This window comes from Camarhynchus parvulus, chromosome 26 (genome assembly GCF_901933205.1).
Source record: "Camarhynchus parvulus chromosome 26, STF_HiC, whole genome shotgun sequence".
Classification (NCBI taxonomy): Eukaryota; Metazoa; Chordata; class Aves; order Passeriformes; family Thraupidae; genus Camarhynchus; species Camarhynchus parvulus.
In genome coordinates, this window is record NC_044596.1 from 1,010,884 (window position 1) to 1,032,170 (window position 21,287).

At 46.2% G+C, this 21,287-nt stretch overlaps 1 protein-coding gene across 1 annotated transcript in view; it reads right to left on the reverse strand.

Annotated features, from left to right (window-relative positions):
* Nucleotides 1-21,287, reverse strand: part of IPO9 (importin 9) — a 41,093-nt gene extending 19,806 nt beyond the window's left edge. The window contains 9 exon segments of the mRNA XM_030965716.1: nucleotides 1,206-1,306; nucleotides 6,103-6,222; nucleotides 7,877-7,963; nucleotides 8,296-8,384; nucleotides 8,822-8,959; nucleotides 8,962-9,022; nucleotides 10,195-10,281; nucleotides 10,878-10,939; nucleotides 21,118-21,287. Coding sequence (XP_030821576.1) covers nucleotides 1,206-1,306; nucleotides 6,103-6,222; nucleotides 7,877-7,963; nucleotides 8,296-8,384; nucleotides 8,822-8,959; nucleotides 8,962-9,022; nucleotides 10,195-10,281; nucleotides 10,878-10,939; nucleotides 21,118-21,268 — 896 coding nt within the window. The 5' untranslated portion in view covers nucleotides 21,269-21,287.

Genomic DNA, 21,287 nt, shown 5'->3' on the forward strand with positions numbered 1-21,287 from the left:
TTGCTGATAACTTGGGAAGGTTTTGTTCTTTAAAAAGCCTTTGATTTTGTGTAGAATCCTGTGCTTCAGGACACACAGACAAGAACCCCAGGAGCTCCTGGCTTTGTGCATTGCCCAAGTTCAAAGACCGCTTTCCACAGATCACTCACACACCACTTCAGCACATCTTTCATATTATTTGAATAATTTAGATCAAACTCACCAAGGTAACCTAAAACTTAATTTATGTTAACTTTGCAAGAACAGAACCCCCCAGACTCATTCTTTCCAGGGGATGTGAGCCAGTTCAACACCTCACTGCTGCCCAAGGGTGAGGAACCACTCCATGTTCCCACATCCTACCTTAGGTTGGCTCTGCTCCCTACCAAGCTTCTCCACAAGCACCAGCCCTGGAAAATGACAGAAAACTAACCTGGGGCTAAGAAGGAAGGAGTTTTCTTTGCAGATGGTGAACTGAAGATCCAACAAGTACCAGAGCAAACACAAGGAAAGGAAGAACAAGACTCTCCCCTTTTGCAAACAAAAGCCCATTTTGTTTGCCCATACCAACAGGACTGTAGTAGGAGTCGGGACAGGAGAGGGAGAAATACACCATCAAAATCTAACAAACAGCTCCTTGTATTTTCATAGATTCACAAAACGGTTTGGGTTGGAAGGGATCTTAAAGACCATGTAGTTCCAATCCCCCTGCCATGGGCAGGGACACCTTCCACTGTGTTTAAACAGGGGTCTGAAAAAACAATATGGAGAGATTTGAGTTGTCAGTTTTCAAAGAACTGGGCAATGCACCCACAGACTACTCTGACACAGCTGGGTGTGCAGTGGAGCACTGACTGAACATTCAAATGGCAAATCAGCTTCTGCAGCAAGTGCAATCAGCTATTAGTTCTGCTGCAGTGAGAGGTACTGCTGATTCTCCTTCTCCTAAAGTCTTTACACTGTGACCAGCACCTTTTTAAGAAGACAATTTTTACCAAAAAGTACCAGAAACAATGCAGAGCTTGTGGCAGTTCTACAGGGCACATGCATCAATCAGCATACATTTTAAGCAAAAAGAAACTTAATGGAGACTCCAGAAGTAAGAGAAAGATCCTCTTTTGTCTGGCAGGGCAGAGCACTCCATGAATTGTGGCTCTCCAGCAGTCAGGTCATTACTGAGTTTGTCTCATTTGACTCCAGGTAAACACAGTCACTACCAAGGATATAAAGCAGCACTTTCTGTAAGGGTGTTCCAGACGATGGGCAGGATCTGCTGCATTGATGAAATCATGTGCTTTGGGTAGTTTTTCACAAGTGCTGTCACAGCCTGGAACCAAAAAGAGTATCAGTCAAAAGTGAAACTGGGAAAGCCATCAACACACTCAAATCACAGGCTGCTGTTTCATTAACAACTGAGATCATCCAAAGCCTTCCTGTCACCGAGGTCACCTCTCACTCCTGACCACACAATCCCCTCTCTTGCTCAAACACTCACCAGCACACTTCTCTTGGTGTTTCCTCTTTGGCAGGGAAGCAAAGGGATAACACAAGATGTGGCACTCTGGAGTGAAGACAATGCCATAATGCAGTGGTAAGACAATGACTCAAATCCAAAGCACATCACTGTGCAGCACTGGCTGGATACAATTATCCTGGAAGTGTTTGTCCCAGAAAAAGAACTCTAATGTAATGTAAAACCAGACTACTGCCCATTTTCCACACTTCTGCTCATGAAAGCAACACATCCATTGCACATCCAAGGAGTAGCTGGAGAAGCAAACACCCACCCAGATCAATTCCCTTCCCATTTTGGCTGTGCCAGTCCAGCACAGGGGCTGCTCTGGGAGCAGCTCAGCAGCTCCACAGGGGATTGTGCCTGGACTTTCCTGAAGCTGATCATCCTGACTTAGGGGAGCCCTTCCATTGGCACTTGCCAAAAGCCTTTTGGGACCTTCCAGGAGTGAGAGAGCTCTCACTCCCCCCTCTCCTCCCCAGAGGCACAGCTCCAGCTCTGTTACACTTGTTACAGAACAGTGTACAGCCCCTCACAAACTGCCTGAGAGGTGGCTGCTCCCAGACACACAGGTGTCAGTTTGTTTGTGCTTACCCAATACAAACCACTCTGTGCAGTTTGTTTGCAGCACTGGGTACATTAACAGAAACAAAAAAATAGTAATTCACCTTCCAGAAAAACAAGAGCAATCTAATATCAGTACTGGAGTTGAGCAGGCATCAGGAATAACCCAGTTATGTGGGTTTGGGAATGAGTCTGGCAGGTGCTAGAAGGAGGCGTTACAGAGAAGTAATGCTGAAGTCTCTGGGGAAAAAAATTAAGCAGGTGCTGGCAAAGGATGTGAATCTGATCTTCAGGACTGCTGCAAACTCAACACCCTGCCTAGGGCCACACGAGCATCCAAACAGACTTGTTCCATATGCCACTCCATATGAACCCCAGGTAAATGTTTCCAAGCTCTATGCCCAACCAACTCTGCAGGAAGAGCTGCTGGAGTGCTAAGGGAGCTCCCCAATGGCTCTGCAGTTGTAACAGTGGAAAGCTGCATTTGCAAGGTCACCAGTTCCTGCACAGCAAGTCATTAAAAAACAGAGCACTCTCCTGTCAGATGCTGTATTTCAACCCCTGGCCCCTCATTCTGCCAATTCCCACTGCTTGTCTGAACTCAAAGAACTGCTTTACAGATCCTCTGCCAATCCCCACGTATTGCTCCACCACCTATTAATCCTTCAAGAAAGCCCTTATCCTTCTCTCTTCAGAGCACTGCTCCTTCAAGTCACTCCATCAAAACCTTTTATTGCTTCTCTTCCTGTCTGCATCTTTAAATAGAGAAGAAATCCCTAAATTTTTGGATAAAAAGCTTAAAATATACACTACAGAGCACGCTAAAGCTGACTGTCAGTCAAAGTTCAGAAGCAGCAGGTGAAGAACTTTGTTCATAAAACTGGGAAGTTTGTCCCAAGACATGGATCCCACCTCATCTTCCATCCAAGAACAAAGAGGTTATGATTAATTATTTTTTCTAGCTAGTTATTTGTTCCAGTGTCAGGAAAAATGTAAGCATAACGTCTCTGACCCCACAGGTGCTGAACAGCTTCTAAGCACAAATGAAGAAGCACAACAGCAAGGCTGCAAGATGCTTTAGATTGTTGGTTAATTGGTGTTCCTGATATATTACTGCACACTAAGTACACCACTCTATTCCAATTTGTACTCCATTATTATGAAATTTGCCTTAAATCTGTCACCTGTCATGTTTAATCAGTCTGTTTCTTTCAAAACAATCAACAGCAGCATGTTCAACACTGGAATTAGGATTCAAGAATTGCACAGTTGCAGCTCATTCATCCTTAGAGACCTCAATTTAATTCATGCTGAACTATCAAACACAACAAAAAATTACCCCATGGGTATTTCCTTCTAGTCTTCACACTTGGTATTTTTGTTGTGGCCAAACCTCCCATCTCTTCCAAGGATAAAAGGCCCCGATTTTCTTCTGATAACTGCTTAAAAACTTGTAACTATTCTGGGAACAACTTGGGACACATTAACCATCAGTGGTCCCCATGATGTGATCCAAACCATTCACTCCCCATACCAGGATAACTGTCCCAGCCAATCAGGCAGATGTGCACACTGCAATAGCATTCCTTACACCTTCTGCCACTGTCCTGCAGAACATTCTGACATGGACAGCACAACGGTTTAGGTCAGGACTGCCTCTGACTTCCATCAAGAACTCCATAAACTTTGGAGTACAAAGCTCACAAGTGACAGTGAAGGGAAAAAAAAGGTCTTCCTATCATTTGCTGCACAGCACTTCATTAAGGAAAAGAAAATGGAATTGAGTTTGCATCTGGTTGAAAAGTGCTATATGTGCTATAAAAAGTCTCAATTCCCTCTTCCATTGCATCAGCTTTTCAAGGGGTTCCTGTAATGACCTCATCTGTAGAGCTGGTTTAAATAATCCCCTAAGGTTTCTTACTTCTGCATTACAATGACTATAAAATCCACTTCTCTGGAAGTGAAGGCAATTCACCTGAATCCTTTTTTCCTCAGAAAATTGCTATCATCAGCTTAGAAATCTTAAGTTACAAAACCATGAATTGCCTTAAGTCAACAGCCAGAACATTCATCTCTTCAAGAAGAGCCTCCTACAAACCACTTGTCAGCAGCAGATCTCCTGAATTTGCTGTTTAAATGCACACTGATTCTCTGCTGCCATCGATGCCATCCGACTCACAGCACTGTATTCAGATCCAAATCGTCTTGTGCTGCACGTCCCCTGCAGAGGCCAAAGGCAGAGCCCCTCACACAGCTAAGGAGCAGAGCAACAACAAGGTGACATTTCCTCAGAGACTTTCCCAGCCTGTCACATTGTTCAAGAACCTCCTGGTGGGACCAGTGTTGACATACCCATGCAAAGAGCCCAATGCCAGCAAGAACTTACTTAAATAACAGAAAAGGCTGCAGAATGCATTGATGTAATGAGAACAGAACTGGCCTGGCCTGGTTTAGAGTGAAGCCATCAGTTACAACTGCTTTCTGTGGAGGCTGAAAAACACCACTACTCATTAACAATCCAAATGTGAGTATCTGGAGTAAGAGATCCAAATATTCTTGAGCTGCAGCCTGTTCAAATTGAGATGATACCTTGCAGTCCTCCTTTCATGTTGCTGTTCCTATAAATCACTGCCCCAGGAATCCCAGTGCACAGGCAACAGAAAGGAAAAAAAACCCCACAAGAGACATTGTCTCAACAGAAACTGCCAACATCCTTCCCCAAACTGCTTTCCAGTAGTGCTGCACAGCAATAACAGCTCCAGCTGTTCTTGGAGTACAAGACATGCAGCCCCTCACTGAGAAGCCACAGGATGCCCAGACCAGGCACTGCTGCCTTGAACAGGACTGAGACAAGTTCCACAAGACAGAACTCAGGAGCTGCTGCTCTCCGTAACACAATAGCACCTCCCAGCATGTATTTTCATTACTTCAGTGTTGGAATGTTGGGGGACACAAGACAGATGATGGACTTTGGACTGGTTAACATAAGAGATTTGATAACAGGATGCCTTGGCAAAAGCAAACAGAACTTTGAAAATTAGACCGGGATTGCAAGAAGATTAAATCAAATGGGTTTACCAGAAAAAGAAAATCCCATTAAACTCTGCAAGCAAGAGATGATGTTATATGCGTAAGTTTGTGATTTTAACCTAATCATTGTAGTACACATTACTAGTCTCCCTGAAATAGTATGTAAGTGTTTGTATCCCACAATAAAATCGGATTCTGATCACCGAGTCAGTCTCCCAGTCTCTCTCCATCGCCGACACTTCAGCACAAAGCTGGTCATCCTGACTTTTGACACTTGTCACTTATTGTTTTCTTCATGGAACTGAACAGGCCTCAGTGCCCATTCTCAGAAACCTGTACACTGACCTGAGTGTTGCTCACCCCAGCAGAGAGGCAGGGAAATGAAAGATCTGGATTTGATACTGCAACTGATGCTTTTGGCTCTTTGCTCTCCCATGCTGCAGGCACATACCCTACAGCTCCAGTGTTCTCCAAGCTGTTACAGGGGTCTGCACTGGCCCTTGTCCCCATGCACACAGAGCTCTCCATTCCAATCCAATCACCTCTCTAAAGGAAACCAGGACAGTACAAAGACTTTCCATCTCTCTTTCTCAGAGATCATTTGGCATTAAAGAGCAGGTAAGTTCCAGAAAAGCACCTGCACTTAATAAGCTTTTACAACTTCGCTGCAGCAGAATTCTGCAGCACCTTTAGAAAATATTGGTATTTAACTACAGATTATGATGTCCAAGACATATCCAAGAAACATAAGATCAGCAAATGACAGAGACAGATGGTCCTGTGGACCAGATTCCTGTGGATCACTGTACAGACAGATCCTCATGGATCTCATCATAGATATCTTCAGTACAGGTGAACAACTTGTTTCACTGTTGATGGTGCTGGGAGCCAAAAGCCTTCACTGTTCATCCCATGAGCACACTGGGAGACGTGCCACTTGAGTTTGTTTTCCAGCACATCTGAGTGTGTGTTGGTATTCAGTTCTTTCTCCACTTAACCAGCCCTAAGTGACTCACCTTTAAAACTTCCATCTTAAACCCGCTGTCCGATGTTGGTCCATCAGGCATCTGCAGGGCCTGGACAAAGGCTTCTGTGAACTGCTGCACCACAGGAAAAATCAGGACCTTGGCAGCACCCTGGTTACAGACAATGCAAGCACAGCTGAATATCAGATACAGAACCCCCCACATCTGACAGGTAAAGCACTAGAAGCAACAGCAAATGCACTTTGCTGGTACAAAATAGAAGAGAAACTCATGGCAACTGCAGAATATTGCAAAGTCACATGAAAGCTGTTTCAAACATCACTTGGGCTCTCTCTTTAGGTAAGGAACTAAGCTCAGCTGAATCCCACTCTTCAGAACCCTATAGCACAGGCTCACACAAAACACACACACATCCAACTTATCACTTTGGAGTCTCAAGAGGGATCCAGACAATCCAGTCTGAGAGCCCCAGGAGCAGTGCTCACCCCATCATTTCATTTGATGAGCTGAATCCTGCCCTGCACCCTAGCACCCCCAGGCTTCAAAACCAACCTGGGGTGGCTCCATCACACACACAGTCACCCCAAACCCTGCGGCTGGCATTTATCTCCCTACAGAGCCTCCATCCCCCAAACCAAACAAGCTGAGTATCAACAGCTGGCCTGAAGATTAACAGGATGATTCTTCCTAGGAAAATGCAGCAAGTATTTTTCCAGATGTCAGAGCACTCCATAAGCAGTCCTTGGCAGAGCAAGTAATACAGGACCAAAACAATTTTATTGGGAGTATTCCTCATAAATCCATAGCCAGGACAGCGAAGTCCCATGTTAAAATCAATTAGAAAATGCCTTTTATAAAAAGATTCCCTTTTTTTTTTTTTTAGTAAAATTTCAAAGGTTCAAATTTCAAAGAAAAGGTTTAGTATTCAATGTAAAGGACACTTTCGGCCCTTCTCCAGAATAAGAGTGGGGAGTTACTACTATCTCTTAGACACTGATATCAGCTGCGTGATACAGTGCATGAATAACCTTGTCATGGCAGTACAGATACAATGTAATTACCAGAACTTTCCAAAAGTCTGTGCTGGATTGCTCCCTGTGCAAACAGAGAGGGAACAGCCACTAGATTGAGAGTCACCCTTCCCTATCCTCACACCCCAAAAAGTTAAAAATAACCATTTATTGTCTGGGAGTGCTGGAAAAGCCACTTGTCAAAGGCCATTTACAATGCAGATGTGCTCAGTTAGAGCCAGACAGCAGACTCACATCTAAAGCTGCTTGACTGCTGTGTTTGTTTCTTAACAGCTATTCTTCCAAAACTGGGCTGGGTTTGGCTACCCCCACCCCTTCAGGAACACAAGGCCAAGGCACCTCCTGAAGCACGGGGTGAAGCTCCAGGAGCTTGGAACCAAAGCCTTGCCCAAGGGTCCCCTGTTACCCAAGGCCTGGCAGGTGATTGGGACAGGGCTCAGCTGAAGGCTGGAAGCTAAGTTACAGATTTATAAACAAAGAGATGATACCCCATCTCCTCCCCATGCTGACTCCCCCCTTTCCTGAGCTCTTACAAGCACATCTGTTGATAAACCATAAATTAACCTTAATTATGGAAACCAAGTCCCACTATCAAGGCATGCATGTAAAGCAGAGAGTCAGCTACTTTACATGTATTAAATTACAGCCTCTTCCCCCAAATTCCAGCTGACACAGTATGTAATTTCCCAGTGTTTCATTTCCATATTAACAATTATTTAGAACCTCACTCAGTTTGAATTCAAAGCATCTTGTATGTCAAGTTAAATTCTTGCCTTTTCCAGCTCCTCCATGTTACAGATCATGTGGGCACACGTGGTAAATATCTCCACTGCACGTGACCTCGTGCGAATCCCATACACCTAGACAGAAGTTAAACATCAGGAACACAACATTCTTCTTACACAAAATACTTCCTTTAGTTATATTTTAATTGTATTTCATTTTTGCTTTAGCTTTATTGTCTTATTTTATTATTGGCTTCAACTTTTCAGTTGAAACATTAGCTGCCATTAATTATCATATCATCAAGAAACTCTTTAAGTCTAACTCATACTGCAGTATGACTTAACCCTTAAATCTGAAGTTTCTCTGTTCCAAGAAACATTCCCACTAATTTCATAGTGGAAATTATTTCCCACCAATGGGAATTCATTTCCCACCAATATCACCAACCTCACTGTGAAGATCATACCTCTGCCATTGTGAAAATTTTGTACATCTCTGGAAGAATAACTGGAGCTACAAGTGGCATCTGTATGTCTGTCACTTCTCGGGTAAATTCTAAAAAATGGAAAAAAATAAGAGAAGTTCTTATAAGAAATCCAATTTGTAGGGAACAGCAGCAATAGAACTATTGGGAAACATTAAGTGAATTGAAACATGCTGATTTGCACTTCACTAGACTAGGGTCATCTGATCTACCTGAGGCAATCCTCAAAGGCAAGCAGAAAATATCACACTGAAAACTGCAGGTATCTGGAAAACAGGGTGTTACAGTCCAAGTCCCTGCTGAGCTCTAACCTGCAGCACAGCACCTCCTTCCCCAGCTCTCATGACACCTGCTGAGCACAATTCCACAGCCAGCAACAGGCACCAGGGGAAGAGAGCAAGAAAATTCCAACTTCTTCAATTTGTATGAAACACGACACAATACTGGTACAAGGAAAAGCCTAAACAGCTCCCTAGAGCAGCCTTGCCCAGCCACGGCTCCCACAGACCTGTGAGCACCCTCATGGCTCCGTGCACTGCGTTGACATCACCGCTGACCAGCATCTCCATGAGCAGGTTGAAGAGCTCGGGCCAGGCCTCGGGCCAGTCCCAGTGGGCGATGGCTGACACGGCGTAGGCCACGCTGGGCGCACTTTGCTGATGGACTCCCGCAGCCCGCTGGGCAGCAGCTCCCTGATTGCCACTTTGGCCTGTAGGAAACAGCATTCACAACAGAGCCACAGCACAATCTAATTTACAGAAATCTAAACCTATGACTGTATCCTGATATTGATTCAATGCTGGTTTTACAAAATGAACATCCAGGAGACAAAAACACTCTCACACACTACACCCCGTAATTTTTTAGGGAAAACTGCATTGGTGACCGATAGCTTTTAGGGTTAGATCGGGTTCGTTGATTTTGTCTATTATGTAGAGGATTCCTAAGGACGGTAGGGCGAGCATGACCAGCACTATGGCTGGGAGAATCGTTCAGACGAGTTTGATTACTTGTGCATCAACTGTGCTTGATGACAGTTTTTCTGTAAGTATGTGGGTTAATAGGTAGAGGACTAGGCTGCAGATTGCTAGTGCAACCATTAGTTCTTCTATGCATGGTGTGTTTTAACATAGCATCATCTCACAGACAGCATCAGACAAGCACAGAGTAAATAGCACACAGCTGCAACTACACAGGATGTACAGATCTACATGGAAAACATCCAGAGTTAGCTGAGATAAATCCCAGCTCCAGTGTCAGGGACTATGTTTGCTTACTTTGGAAGATTTCAGTAAACAAGAACAGTCACCCAGCCCTGAAGGGACAGGAAAAAACAAAAGCCACTTCTGGGACATAATTCAAGCAATTATCTCTGGATGGGATGAATCATATTCTAGATATGAAAGATTCTCCAGTCAACAGTCAGAGTGGAAAGGGCTGGAATCTCTGGCCATCTTAGCTGTTAAATACTCCTGCTGAGCAGATTCTCAATGAAACACAGCAGCCTTAAACTAAAATTTGTCATGGGAAAACAACTTTTAAGTCCCAAGATGTATAACAAAAGATTTAGCAAATCTCCAAAAAAAGACTGCCAGAATCAGTATTGGTGAAACTTAGGAAGCAGCTTTTCTTCTAGTTTTGTTCTGAGAGTAACAGGAGCATTGTGGCTGAACTTTCCCTACAGGAAGTAGCCCAAGCTTCTCAAATCCAGTGTTGTTTTAGGCAACTGAAAACAGATTTTTGAAGTGCAAAATGTTGAAAAACCTTAACTGAAGTCATTAATCCTCAAAATACACACTGGTACTTCTTTAAGTGTCTAAAGAATTCATATTCTTGATGGATAAAGTATTTCAAACCAGATAATGTGAAACCAAGTCTTACCCTTTCTGTGGTCTCTGGAGGTCTAAACTTTTCAGACTGAGAGCACCAGTGAGTTTCCACATACTGCTTGAGAATAACGGACGCCAGCTGTGTCAGGAGAGAGGTCAGGAATCAGGGACACATCCTGGAACCATTGCAAGGATCACCCCTGACACATTTGCTCTGCCTCCTGTCCCATCATGCTTCTTTTAGAGGGGCAGCAGGACTTGCCAAAAATGCTAAAAATCCATGAAATGGACCACAAAGTTACTGCAGTAAAAAGAACTGCTGGGTGTGCACTGAGCAGCAATGGCCTGCACAGCACTGACCCAAGGCAGCAGCTCTAGAAAGGCACAAGATTCAGGTCACAAAGTAACTAAAGAAATACACAACCAAAACTTCCTTTCCAAGGAGGAAAACACCTACAGAAAAAGTTTCTACAAAGAGAAGCCACACTTCTGCTTGCTGATGTCTACCACCCACATCCTAAGCTGTGTCCATTTCCAGTACAGTATTGTCTCAGCACCAGGTTTACTAAGTAAAAAAAAAAAAAAAAATTCAAAAAATGTTGAAGTATAACACCAGAATAATGTTTAAAGACTCAGAAAGCTACTTTCAATTTTTCACCTGAAAACATGGAAGAATATTTTAAAAACCAAGGAAATTTCCATCTAAATTCTTTCTGCAGTTCCAGGAAAACTCACCTGCCGGATGGCCAGAGCTCCCTGAGGATCCACAGTCAGTTCTGCTAAATGAACACCAAATTCTGCAAGGAAAAAAACCCAAATATTGGTATTGTAACTTTTACTGCCACACAGCAAAAGTCATCAAGATTTTTGGAGAAGGACATCATACCAATTGAGTGACTCATATGCAGGAAAGAGAAGGCAATTCCAAAGCACAGCTACTCAAATAAATTATAAGCATTAATTCTCCCCTGTGCTCTCCACAAAAAATTCATTTATTGTCTTGGCATCTTATTTTCTTTCCTCATGGGCAAAAAATTTTGCAATGCAGGCTAATAACAAGCAAATTATTTAAATACATATATAAAAGTCTTATCTACAATGTCAAATCATTACTCAAGTTTCTACAGGAGAGATGCATAGAAAAGATCCAGGATGGAGCAAGACAGCAGCAGACTGGCAGCCAGCAGTCCCTCTGTGGACACCCTGGGTTCATCCACAGGGACGTGCAGGCATCCCTTCAGCTGTCCCAGTGCTCACCCTGCCACTGCCCAGGACACACCAACACCTTCCTGAGCAAACCCTGCCCGGGTCCGGGACACCAGCACTGCCTGGACAACCCCGGGGCTGCGGGACCTTCTCCTGCAAAGAATCTGTCCAGAGAAAACAAGAGCTTCTTGTGGCTTCTTGCCAGGCAAGCTCCATGACAAAGGCAAAATTCAAACACTTGTAACAATTCTGTTGATGCTGAGCACAGGAAATAAAAGCCCAGAAGAGCAGCTGTTCTGGTATGGTAAATCCATACAACTCAATAAATTTGCTTAAAATTGCAATTTTAAGTTCCAGGCAGCTGAAAACTGTCCTAAATACTTCATTTAATTTCACTAGTCTGCTTAAGAAACACATTTGTGATGTTTTAGTTCTTAGAAGGTGTGGAGCAGAAGCTATGCCCTGGGGTCCTGTCAGCACACTCTGCCTCCTGCAGACAGGCTAAACGTGCTGACAGCATCCCTGACAAACACAGACTGAAAATTCTTCTCAAAAGGAGTTCTGTGACTTCCCTCAGCAGCACATCTGAGTGCTTCACAAATGGCTGAGTGTCTCCTAATACCCACCTCACTGCTAAGAGGCTTTTCTGGGTTGGGAGATAATTGCCTGTCACTTTCCACAGCACACACTGAACATACCCAGTTCCTTTATCCTTTCTTCATAGATCATGCATTTAAGAAAGAGGAAAATAACCCTCTTATCCCAGCTGTGAAAGCAGGGAGCCTCATTCCAAGATGTACTTAACATAATACTTCTCTTAACTGAAGCAGTCATTATTCCATGTGCTGTCTGTGATTTCCATGATCAAGTGTGGCATTGCATTTCAGCCCCATCTTTAAAGGGTAAGTTGGAAGGGTATAAGGAGTATAAATGGAAAGCTAAAAAGGGTAGAAATAGCTATAAAAGAAGCCAGAGTAACTGCAACTACTTCACACAGCTACAACTCAGTATTCTAGTTCACAATTCTTAATTTGTTTACATATATGCATTTGATGTATTCTCTCTGCATACACTGGAAAGCTGGAAGGGACCCACAAGGATCATCCAGTCCAACTCTGTTGAATGGCTTACACCCTATGGAGAGGAGCAGTGTCTGCACATAGTCCTCTAAATTATGTAGATAAGGAGTTTAATAGCAGGAGGAGAAGGTTTAATCATGGCCTGTGGTTTACAATATTTAGTTTCTCCATTTTCCAGCACCTTAGTTCTGCTCCCCAGGCAGACTGCAGTGCCATTGTTGGGACACCAGACCTACTCACTGCTGCAGTGACCAAGAGCTCTGTCCTACAAACCCCTTGGGTCTGACAATAAGCCACTGACAACCCCCCCACTCCCCCCCAGGTTTTCAGCTGATGTCCTGCTTAGAAATATTACAGAACTATATCTTCTTAACTGATAAATTACCATTGTGGCAAATTCCTATTAGGAATCCTGCTGAATTCAGATCACTCACACCCAGCACTTGTTTAAGGAATAACCCAGCCCTCCTGTCAAACCAAAATCAGATGGATTTATCAAGAACAGATCACATAAAACAGTACTAGTTGTGTAGCAGCTATTTATCCTATTGTTATAGACAGTGACAAGCTGTTTAATGAGCTGCTCCAAGAATATTTCCAGGGACTGATATTACAGTGATCCTTGTACAGCTCACTGGCTCCTCTTTTCTCAAAGGATGTTTATTATTGGGTTCTTTCCCAGTTGGCTGGAAATATCATGGGTAAATGCAGTTCAAATGGACCTTGATAGGCAATTCCTCCACTTATATTTTGTAAATTTGAGATATCAGAAATACCAAGTCTTCTCCCCAAGATAAAGTCTGTAAACCTCAAAGATTAGAAGCTTTTAATGAAGCTTTTTTTAAAGTGCTCTGGCATAGACAGCACTTGGCAAACACATTTTCTAATGGCTCTGTTTCTCCTCCTCATTAACCTCAATATTAATAAAATCAAAGTCTCCTCCTTCACAACAAGCTCCATCTACCACGTAACCAGTTATGTAACCTCTTCACCCCCAACATTCTTGCCAAACTAAGCCACATGAAACCAAAATTTACTCGTAAGCAAGCAGGAAGGAATAAATGAGCAGAAGTTTCTAGTGAATCTTTGCACCTACCTGCCTAGCTGAAAGGGGTCAGCCCTGACCAAGTCCAGCTCAGCACATCCACACAGAGCTGGCTCAGGAACTGCTAAAGGTCCCTTTTAGTCGTCTCTGCTGAGGGCAGAGATAGGGTGAGGTGGAGAAAGGACTGTGGCAGTCTGGTGAATCCAGGTGGTCCATGGCCACAGACACTCCAAACTAAAGCAACACTTGGTCTGCAGAGGCTGGATCTCACCACCACCCCCACAGCAGCACCAGAAACTGAGTTTCCTTTACTCAATACTTGCCCACCTTTGTGCATCGTGGTCCTCAGCCACACAGGCACAGATGTTTTCCACAAGACTGACTTTCAGTAACATCATCATAAAGCAACTTGTGTTGAAAGGGACCTTGAGAGGTCACCCAGTCCAATCTCCTGCTCAAAGCAGGGTCAGTCACAAGATCAGACCAGCACAGAACAAAATGAGGATCTGCAGACAGACTGGGAGGAAACACCAAGCAGGAATCTAATGCTTAGCCAGAGTTCTGACACTCTACACATGTGCTGCCTTGAGGAACTTCTTCATCCTCCATCATGATGCTCAAGAACTGCTCCAAAAGCACTCCTTTTGCTAGCCACATCTCAAACTGCATTCATATTTTCCTCATTTCTCAGCAAAAGATAAAAAGATTGAGGTCACTCTTCTCCAGAAGCTGTGCTGGTTTTAAGTATCTCCTTTGAAACCCTTCTTCACAACTTCTCTCTACACTCAACATATCTGGAGCATTCCACAGAGCGAACACCAGCGTTTGCCACTGGGAATAACCTTTCTTCCCGACAGGCTCAATCATATGTTGCAATGTGGCCATTTCTTGTTTCAACTTCCCTGTTACAAATCAGGTCAACGTTAAAGTTTACCCCTGTTAAGAATTCAGCTCAAGCAACCCACAGGACTTACACTCATTTCTGCCCATCACTCACTGTACCACAATTCAAGCTACAGCCACAAGAGCACCACAAAACCACATGTCGTGGTCATGTCTTTATATTCTCCAGAATCTCTCCTTCCAAACAATGCTTGGGTTTATGGCATAAAATCATGGACTCACAGAGTGCCTGAAGCAGCACTGAAATCCCTGCTGAAGCCATATTAAAGCAGTTCTGCTGGGAAGGAGCTGACCATAAGCAAAAACATGCTTAACCAGGGAAGCACACATGATGCAATATATTTTGTGACATTATGGTACCTGTAGGTGCTCTGGTACAAACTGACACAAACTGTATCATGAAAACACCATCAGAGAATCAAAAAGTTTTAAAGCATCAAACTGAACGTGCTGAGCCACCTGCTCTGGAAGAGGAGATAGAAAGAACATTTACAAGACCCATAAAGCCAATCTCCCATTCTGAAATCACATAAAATCAAAGCACTGGTTGTCTCCTGGACAGGACTAGTCTCAAACAAGATGGACAAGAGGGTCAGCATGCCCTGACTGACACAGGAGTCAATCTGCAGGGTCAGCACCATCTTCACAGCCACATGCACATCTCAGCTTCTGGCAACAAACAACCTTGTAAAGGACTGAGCTGAAGGCACCTTTTCACACATGGGGTGTCATAACACAAGCCATGCTGAAGATGGCCTTATGATGCCCTCCTACCTGCAAAAAGGACACACAGAAACACATAAAACGGGCAAAAGAAAGGCAATTGTCCAGCCTTTCAATCTCTCACCACCACATTTCCAGAGCACAAGAGTTCAGAAACTAAATACTGTCACCATAAAGCATCAAACTTGCAATCTAACCTGGCAAGCAGGAAACAGTGTTTTCCAGCTGTCTGAGAAGCTGCCATTAAACCTCCTTAACCTCATAATTTAGAGGGGGCGCAAGCCATTCAACAGAGTTGGACTGGATGATCCTTGTGGGTCCATTCCAACTCAGAAGTCTGTGATTCCCAGCAGTCTGAGCCCTCCTGCTGGACCTGAACTCCTCAGAGTGCCACTGCCCTGGCATTCCTGGAGATCACTTGGGCTCCACACATGTTCTCCACTACAGTAAGACCTAGAGGAAGAGATCATTTTTCCACACTGGATAATTATCCTCAGGTGATATGACACTGGCAGTAGTGCACACCACAGGGGTGGTGCTACCTGGATGGACCAGATAATGGGAACAGAAGCCCCACTTCACAAGCAACAAGCTGATTCCACAGTGGAGCCAAGTCAGAGACACTCACAGCAGCACCACTCCACAGCTGCAGCTCTCATTTCTCTGCCTTCCCCCTGCAGTCTCAGCATTGCTTTTATTTATGTTCCACTAAAACCTAGAGGCAACAAAGGTCACCAGGTGAACTCTCCTCTTTCCAGAGACCAACAGTAATGCATCTCCCATCCCCAAGCTGCCTTGTGGTGCCTATTTCCTCAGCATACAGAAGATGCAGAAGCAGGTGACAGAGTGAGTTGCTGAGGATCTGGCAGTTGCCAAAGGGTGACATGGTGGGAAGAAACTGCTACCATGTCCTTAATCCAGAGGAGACATCCCATATTCCTCCAGAGTGTATGGAGTCAGACAGGACACTCCCCCTGAACAGTTCAGCCTGTTCCAGAGGCTTTGACTGTGCACTGCTGCTCATCTCCTTGTACAAGCACCTGCCAGATCCACCGCCAACCTGCTGCAGGGAGCTCAACTGCATCCTCCAGACACCTGAACCATCCTCTCCTGGCTAAAACCTGCCTGGAAGAGAGAGCAGCACACACCACACAGGAGAGCCAACAGCTGCATTGGCCTAACCACATTATACAACCCAAGCCATGAGCAGCTTAGGAAAAGAGGTGGGGGCAGAGCAACGCTGCCCCAACACCCCCAAGGGAATGCTGGCATTAGGAACCTCCTGAAGTGGATGTTACATCCAACCACTGTGTTCAGTAGTTCTTGAGGAGTTTTTTCCTCCAGGAATGTTCAATCATTTCAAAACCATTTCTGCTTCTAACATCCAGCAGCAATGAATTCCACAGTTTGCACACTGGGGCAACAGCCTCATTCTGCCTGTTTCAGATTCATTTCCCCTGACAGCCCAGGATATTCCATGATTCTGTGATCTCAGCTTTATGAAAAGTCACAAACAATCCCTCCTCACTCACCTTCTCTGTAGCTTATTATTTCAGGGCCCCCATCTCTGCTAACCCTTTCCCAGGCAGAAAAGCCAATGAATTATGTCTTTGAAAACAGAAGCTTTTCCACACCTCTGTGAGTGTCTGTGCTGCCTTTCTGCTGCCCTGCTTGATCCCTGCAGGAGCAGCAGGCCAGTAATGCATGCAGCACTGGCTGTGGAAGCATGAGGAATTTATGATGGCTTTGTTCTCTGTTCCCTCCTTAACGGTCCATTTGGCTCATTGGAGCATGACAGAGCAGCGATTGGGTATTTTCAGGGAACTCTCCACACAGACAATGGGATTTCTTTTCCCAGGGACAATAGTTAGGACCGCCCATAACTTTTTAGGGCATTATCTGGACTGGCTCCCCTTCCCCCAACACTACTCTGCTGCCCAACACTGACCAGCTACACCTTCTGTGTCTGCACTCACCACACCTTTTGAAATCATCTTGTAATTTGTGCCACTGATTCTCACTCTGGCCAGACTGAGCAGCACTATCAGCAACTTTGTCCCACCACTACTCACTCTGTTCCACACCATTTACAGATGTGCTGAGCAGCTCAGCTTCACCTGGGACTCCTGACCCTGACAGTCAAGAGCTGTAGTCAGGAGCTCAGTTTCTGCAAAAAAATTTTCAGCAAGTGAACTTTCTAAGAGCTTTCTGGGAGTCCCAGGACTCCTTAAAACAATTCTTCTGCCACAGCAATTTCATGTGCCCGTCTCTTCTCATTCCAACTGCTGAATTTTAACCATAACAGGCAGTGCAAAACCCACACCACTCCCCTGTACCAGCCCCTGCTGCTCTTCACCTTGGAGCCCTCACTTAAGGCTGTCCCATGTTTACCAGCTAAGTATTAAGCTGGTCCCTAAGTGGCAAGTTTTACAGCCCAACAGTAACTGAATGTTTGAGTCCCTCTAAACTCTGGGAGATCCATTCTTTAGCACTGGTAAGTGGAACTGCCCCTACTCAGGCTTCAATCTGATGTGGATTCCCTGACGTATCTCCTGTAGAGTCTCTTCAATGTTGCAAGTCAACATCAGCACAAGGAATTTGGCTCCTCTGCAGTCCTTCTGTACTGTCGCTGGCTTTGAACACCTCTGAAACCTTTCCTGCTTCTGCAACATTTGAAAGCATTTTAAGTTTTATGACTTTAACTAGTTCTTCCTCAATCTCTTTTTGCCCTACTTTCCTTTGTTTTGCATTAAAAGTGCCAACACTTGTACTCATTCCTATTCCTTCACTTCTACTTCAGCATCTTCTTCATGCTGCTTAATGATACATTTTTTGCTCTTTTAAAGTACTTGTGACACACATGTTCTACATTTCTCTACCTCAATAATATGGTGCTGGCACACACCAGATTCCTGTAGCTCCTCCTCTTGGTTTTTGCAAACCTCTCCAGACCAAAGACAGCACAGAAAGGGGAATACAGCTTATTCTTCCCACGCTGCTTGACTAGTGCAAGAGAGTAAGAATCAAAGGTGTGCAAAATAATTCCCTGAAAGACACCTCAAGAGGTTTCCAGACAAACCCCCTTGATCAAAGCAGAATCTGCAGCATTAGATCAGGGTGCTCAGATTTTCTAGGCAGGTCTTGGAGATACTCAAGGATGGAAACAACACAGCTTTTACAGACAATCTGCTTAAAAACTCCTTACATCCAGTTGGAACCTCTTGTTTTGGGTTTGTGCCCATTTATCCCTCATCCTCTCCCACCTCTTAGTTCCTGACAATCTTCTCATAGTTACCAGAAGCTGCTGTCAGACCCACCCCCAAAACCCTCTTGCTTCCCCAGTGGAAAACCCCTCAACCCCAGCATCACCCCATGCAGTGAGTGCTGCAATTCCCCCCCCCAGCCCATGACCCTTTGCTGAACTCCCTCCCCTCTGCTGCTACGGCTCATCCTGGGGGTGGGAGCAAAACCACCCAGGAATCCCAGGTGTGGTGTAATGAGCACTGACTGGAGAGGGCTGATCCCTGCCCTGACCCTGCTCACACAGCCCGGGTGTAGGCGGCCTCAGGGCACGCTGCTGGCCCTGGCCAGCTCAGCAGGTGCTGCCATTTCCTGGCCCTTTGTCCCAGGGCTGCTCCCTGGCCAGGCGGTGCCTGACCCACATCCCAGCAGTGGCTTCTCCGGTCCCAGGAGCAGAACGTGCTGTCTGTCTGTCCTTGCTGAACTCCTCTGGCTCTGCTCCTGCAGGGCTCTCTGGAGAGCAGCCCTGCCCTCAGGACATCAACCGCCTCCCCTCCAGTTTGGTGTCACCTGCAAGCTGCTTGTGCAGGTGTCCTGCAGCCTCCTCCAGGTCACAGGGACAGATCCTGCACCAGACCTCAGAGTCCTGGCCCTACAACCACAGAGAATTACCGGGGACTTCAGCAGATTTGTAAAAACATGACAAAATAGAAGGGTAGATGACTCCATTCCTCTTACCATAGCATCCACTAAATGCAATTCTCCAATCCTGAGCTCTCAAAGGCACCTCAGGGACAACTAGAACCCTCAGAAAACATTCTTCTCTGGGAATCTGTCACCCAAACAGACTGTGGAAAGGTTCACACTCTTTGGGGAGAAGCTGCCACTGTGAAGGCCAAGGCTCCATGGTCAGTGAAGCTCCCAGCACTCCCAGACTTGTGCTGCTGCAATGTCATCAAACCACTCCATGAAACTCCAAGAGCTGTGGGGGCAACACACAGAATTCCTGCTAATACCAGGAAGAGCCGAGCTGAGTGTGGTACAAGCACTTTAAGGGAGTGTACAACAACAAACATTTTATCAAACAATCTGCCCGCCTTAACTCCCAGAGCAGCAAAATCACAACACCACTCTTGACCCTGTCTCACCCTTACCCCTTCCCTCTTTGTACCACAAACTGCCTCTCGTAACACTTCTGAGCTGAAGTTCAGGGGCAGAAAGAGTTCACAAAACAGTTCACAAAACACTTCCCAAAACACCTTCAGAACAGTGCAATCAGACTAAAGGGAAGGCAAAATTTCCAGGAGGGTCCACAAACAACCAGCCCATCAAGTTGCCAGGCTATAGGCAAAACTTCAGGCCTGGGGTTGCAGTGCTGCACTCTCCAGCTTCTGTCACAGCAGATCATCTGCAAATCTTCCCGTAGTTTCTACAAACTCCAGTGATTTGGGCTGAAGCAAAATAAAATGTTAGCATTAATAGGTTTTTAAACGTATCTTCCACACAGAAAAAGCAGCTAGTGCATGAACTAACCTAGTGCCACCATAAAAAGGCCAAAAGACTAATGGAATGATTAGAGACACTGCTTGAACTTGGGGTGTTTGCTCATTTAGAATCTCTCTTTCCAAAGCCATAGGTCAGTTGCTGTCTAGCTCCACTGTCCTGCTTGTCCTCAGCTTTCCATAACAGTGGAGCTCTGTCACTGGAGTTTCACACTGCATGAGGGCACAGCTACATCCTGGCCAGCCTCAGCCTCCAACACACCATGTACAGATGCAGGACATGGGGACACACCAGGACACACATCCAGAGGTGATGGAGATCCCTGTGGGAGCAGGGCAGGGTCTACAGATGGAAGGGCTCTGCATGACCCTCATGTGACCAATCCTGGGGACTCCAGCTGAGGTGGACCAAGGTACTCAGAGCAACAGCCCTGCTGCTTCACCACCCCGGCCCCTGCAAGGCCCACCCTGGGGAGCTCAGAGCTCTCCTTGGTGCCCAGATCTCACAGAGCACCCCAGATCACCCAGGGCAGAGCCCTCCTGCCCCCCTGCCAGGAGCAGAGCCCGCCGTGCCCCCTGCCCTGGGGACCAGCCTGTCCCTCCGGCCCTGAGCCCTGCGGCGGGCAGGGGCTGCTCCGGACAGAGACACGGAGCTGCTGGAGCGGGTCTAGTGAGGCCACAGAGATGATGAGGGGTCTGGAGCATCCCTCTGGTGAGCAGAGCCTCTGGAGCTGGGCTTGCTTAGTCTAGAGCAGACTGAGAGGGAAATCTCAGCAATCCATACAAGTCCCTCCACAGCGGGTGCCAAGAGCTTCGTGCCACACTCTTCTGAGCAGTGCCCAGCGACAGGACAAGGAGCAATGGCCATAAACTAAACCACAAGAAGTTCCACCTCAACATGAGGAAGAACTTTACATTGAGGGAGGCAGAGCGCTGGAACAGCTCCCCAGGGAGGTCGCTCTCTGCGGACATTCCAAACCCACCGGGACGTGTCCCTGTGTCACCTGCTCCAGGTGACCCTGCCTGGGCAGGGGCTTGGCCTGAATGATCTCCAAAGGTCCCTTTCAGCCCCAACTGTTCTGTGATTCCGGGGGAGACATCGGGCACACACCGACAGCCGGCAGGAAAGCAGCCACAGCCGCCTGCTCCCGCCGGCTCCAGCGACGCGGCTGGAAGTGTCGGCCGAGGCCAAGGCGCAGCCATGAGGCGCCGGTACCGGGAATGGCTGTGGCGGCGGCCTGGGGTCCCCCCATCCCCTCAGCACGGCCCTCACTCACCCTCCGTCACCTCCAGCACCTTCACCTGCTCCTCAGCAGCGGCTCGCACCGCCTGCACCGGGCACAGGATCCCCGTCAGCGTCTCTACCAGCGCCTCCTTCAGCCCCTGCGCCACCGGCCCGGCTCCGGGCCCGCCGCCGCCTCCCGCCATCGCCGCCCCCTCCGCGGGC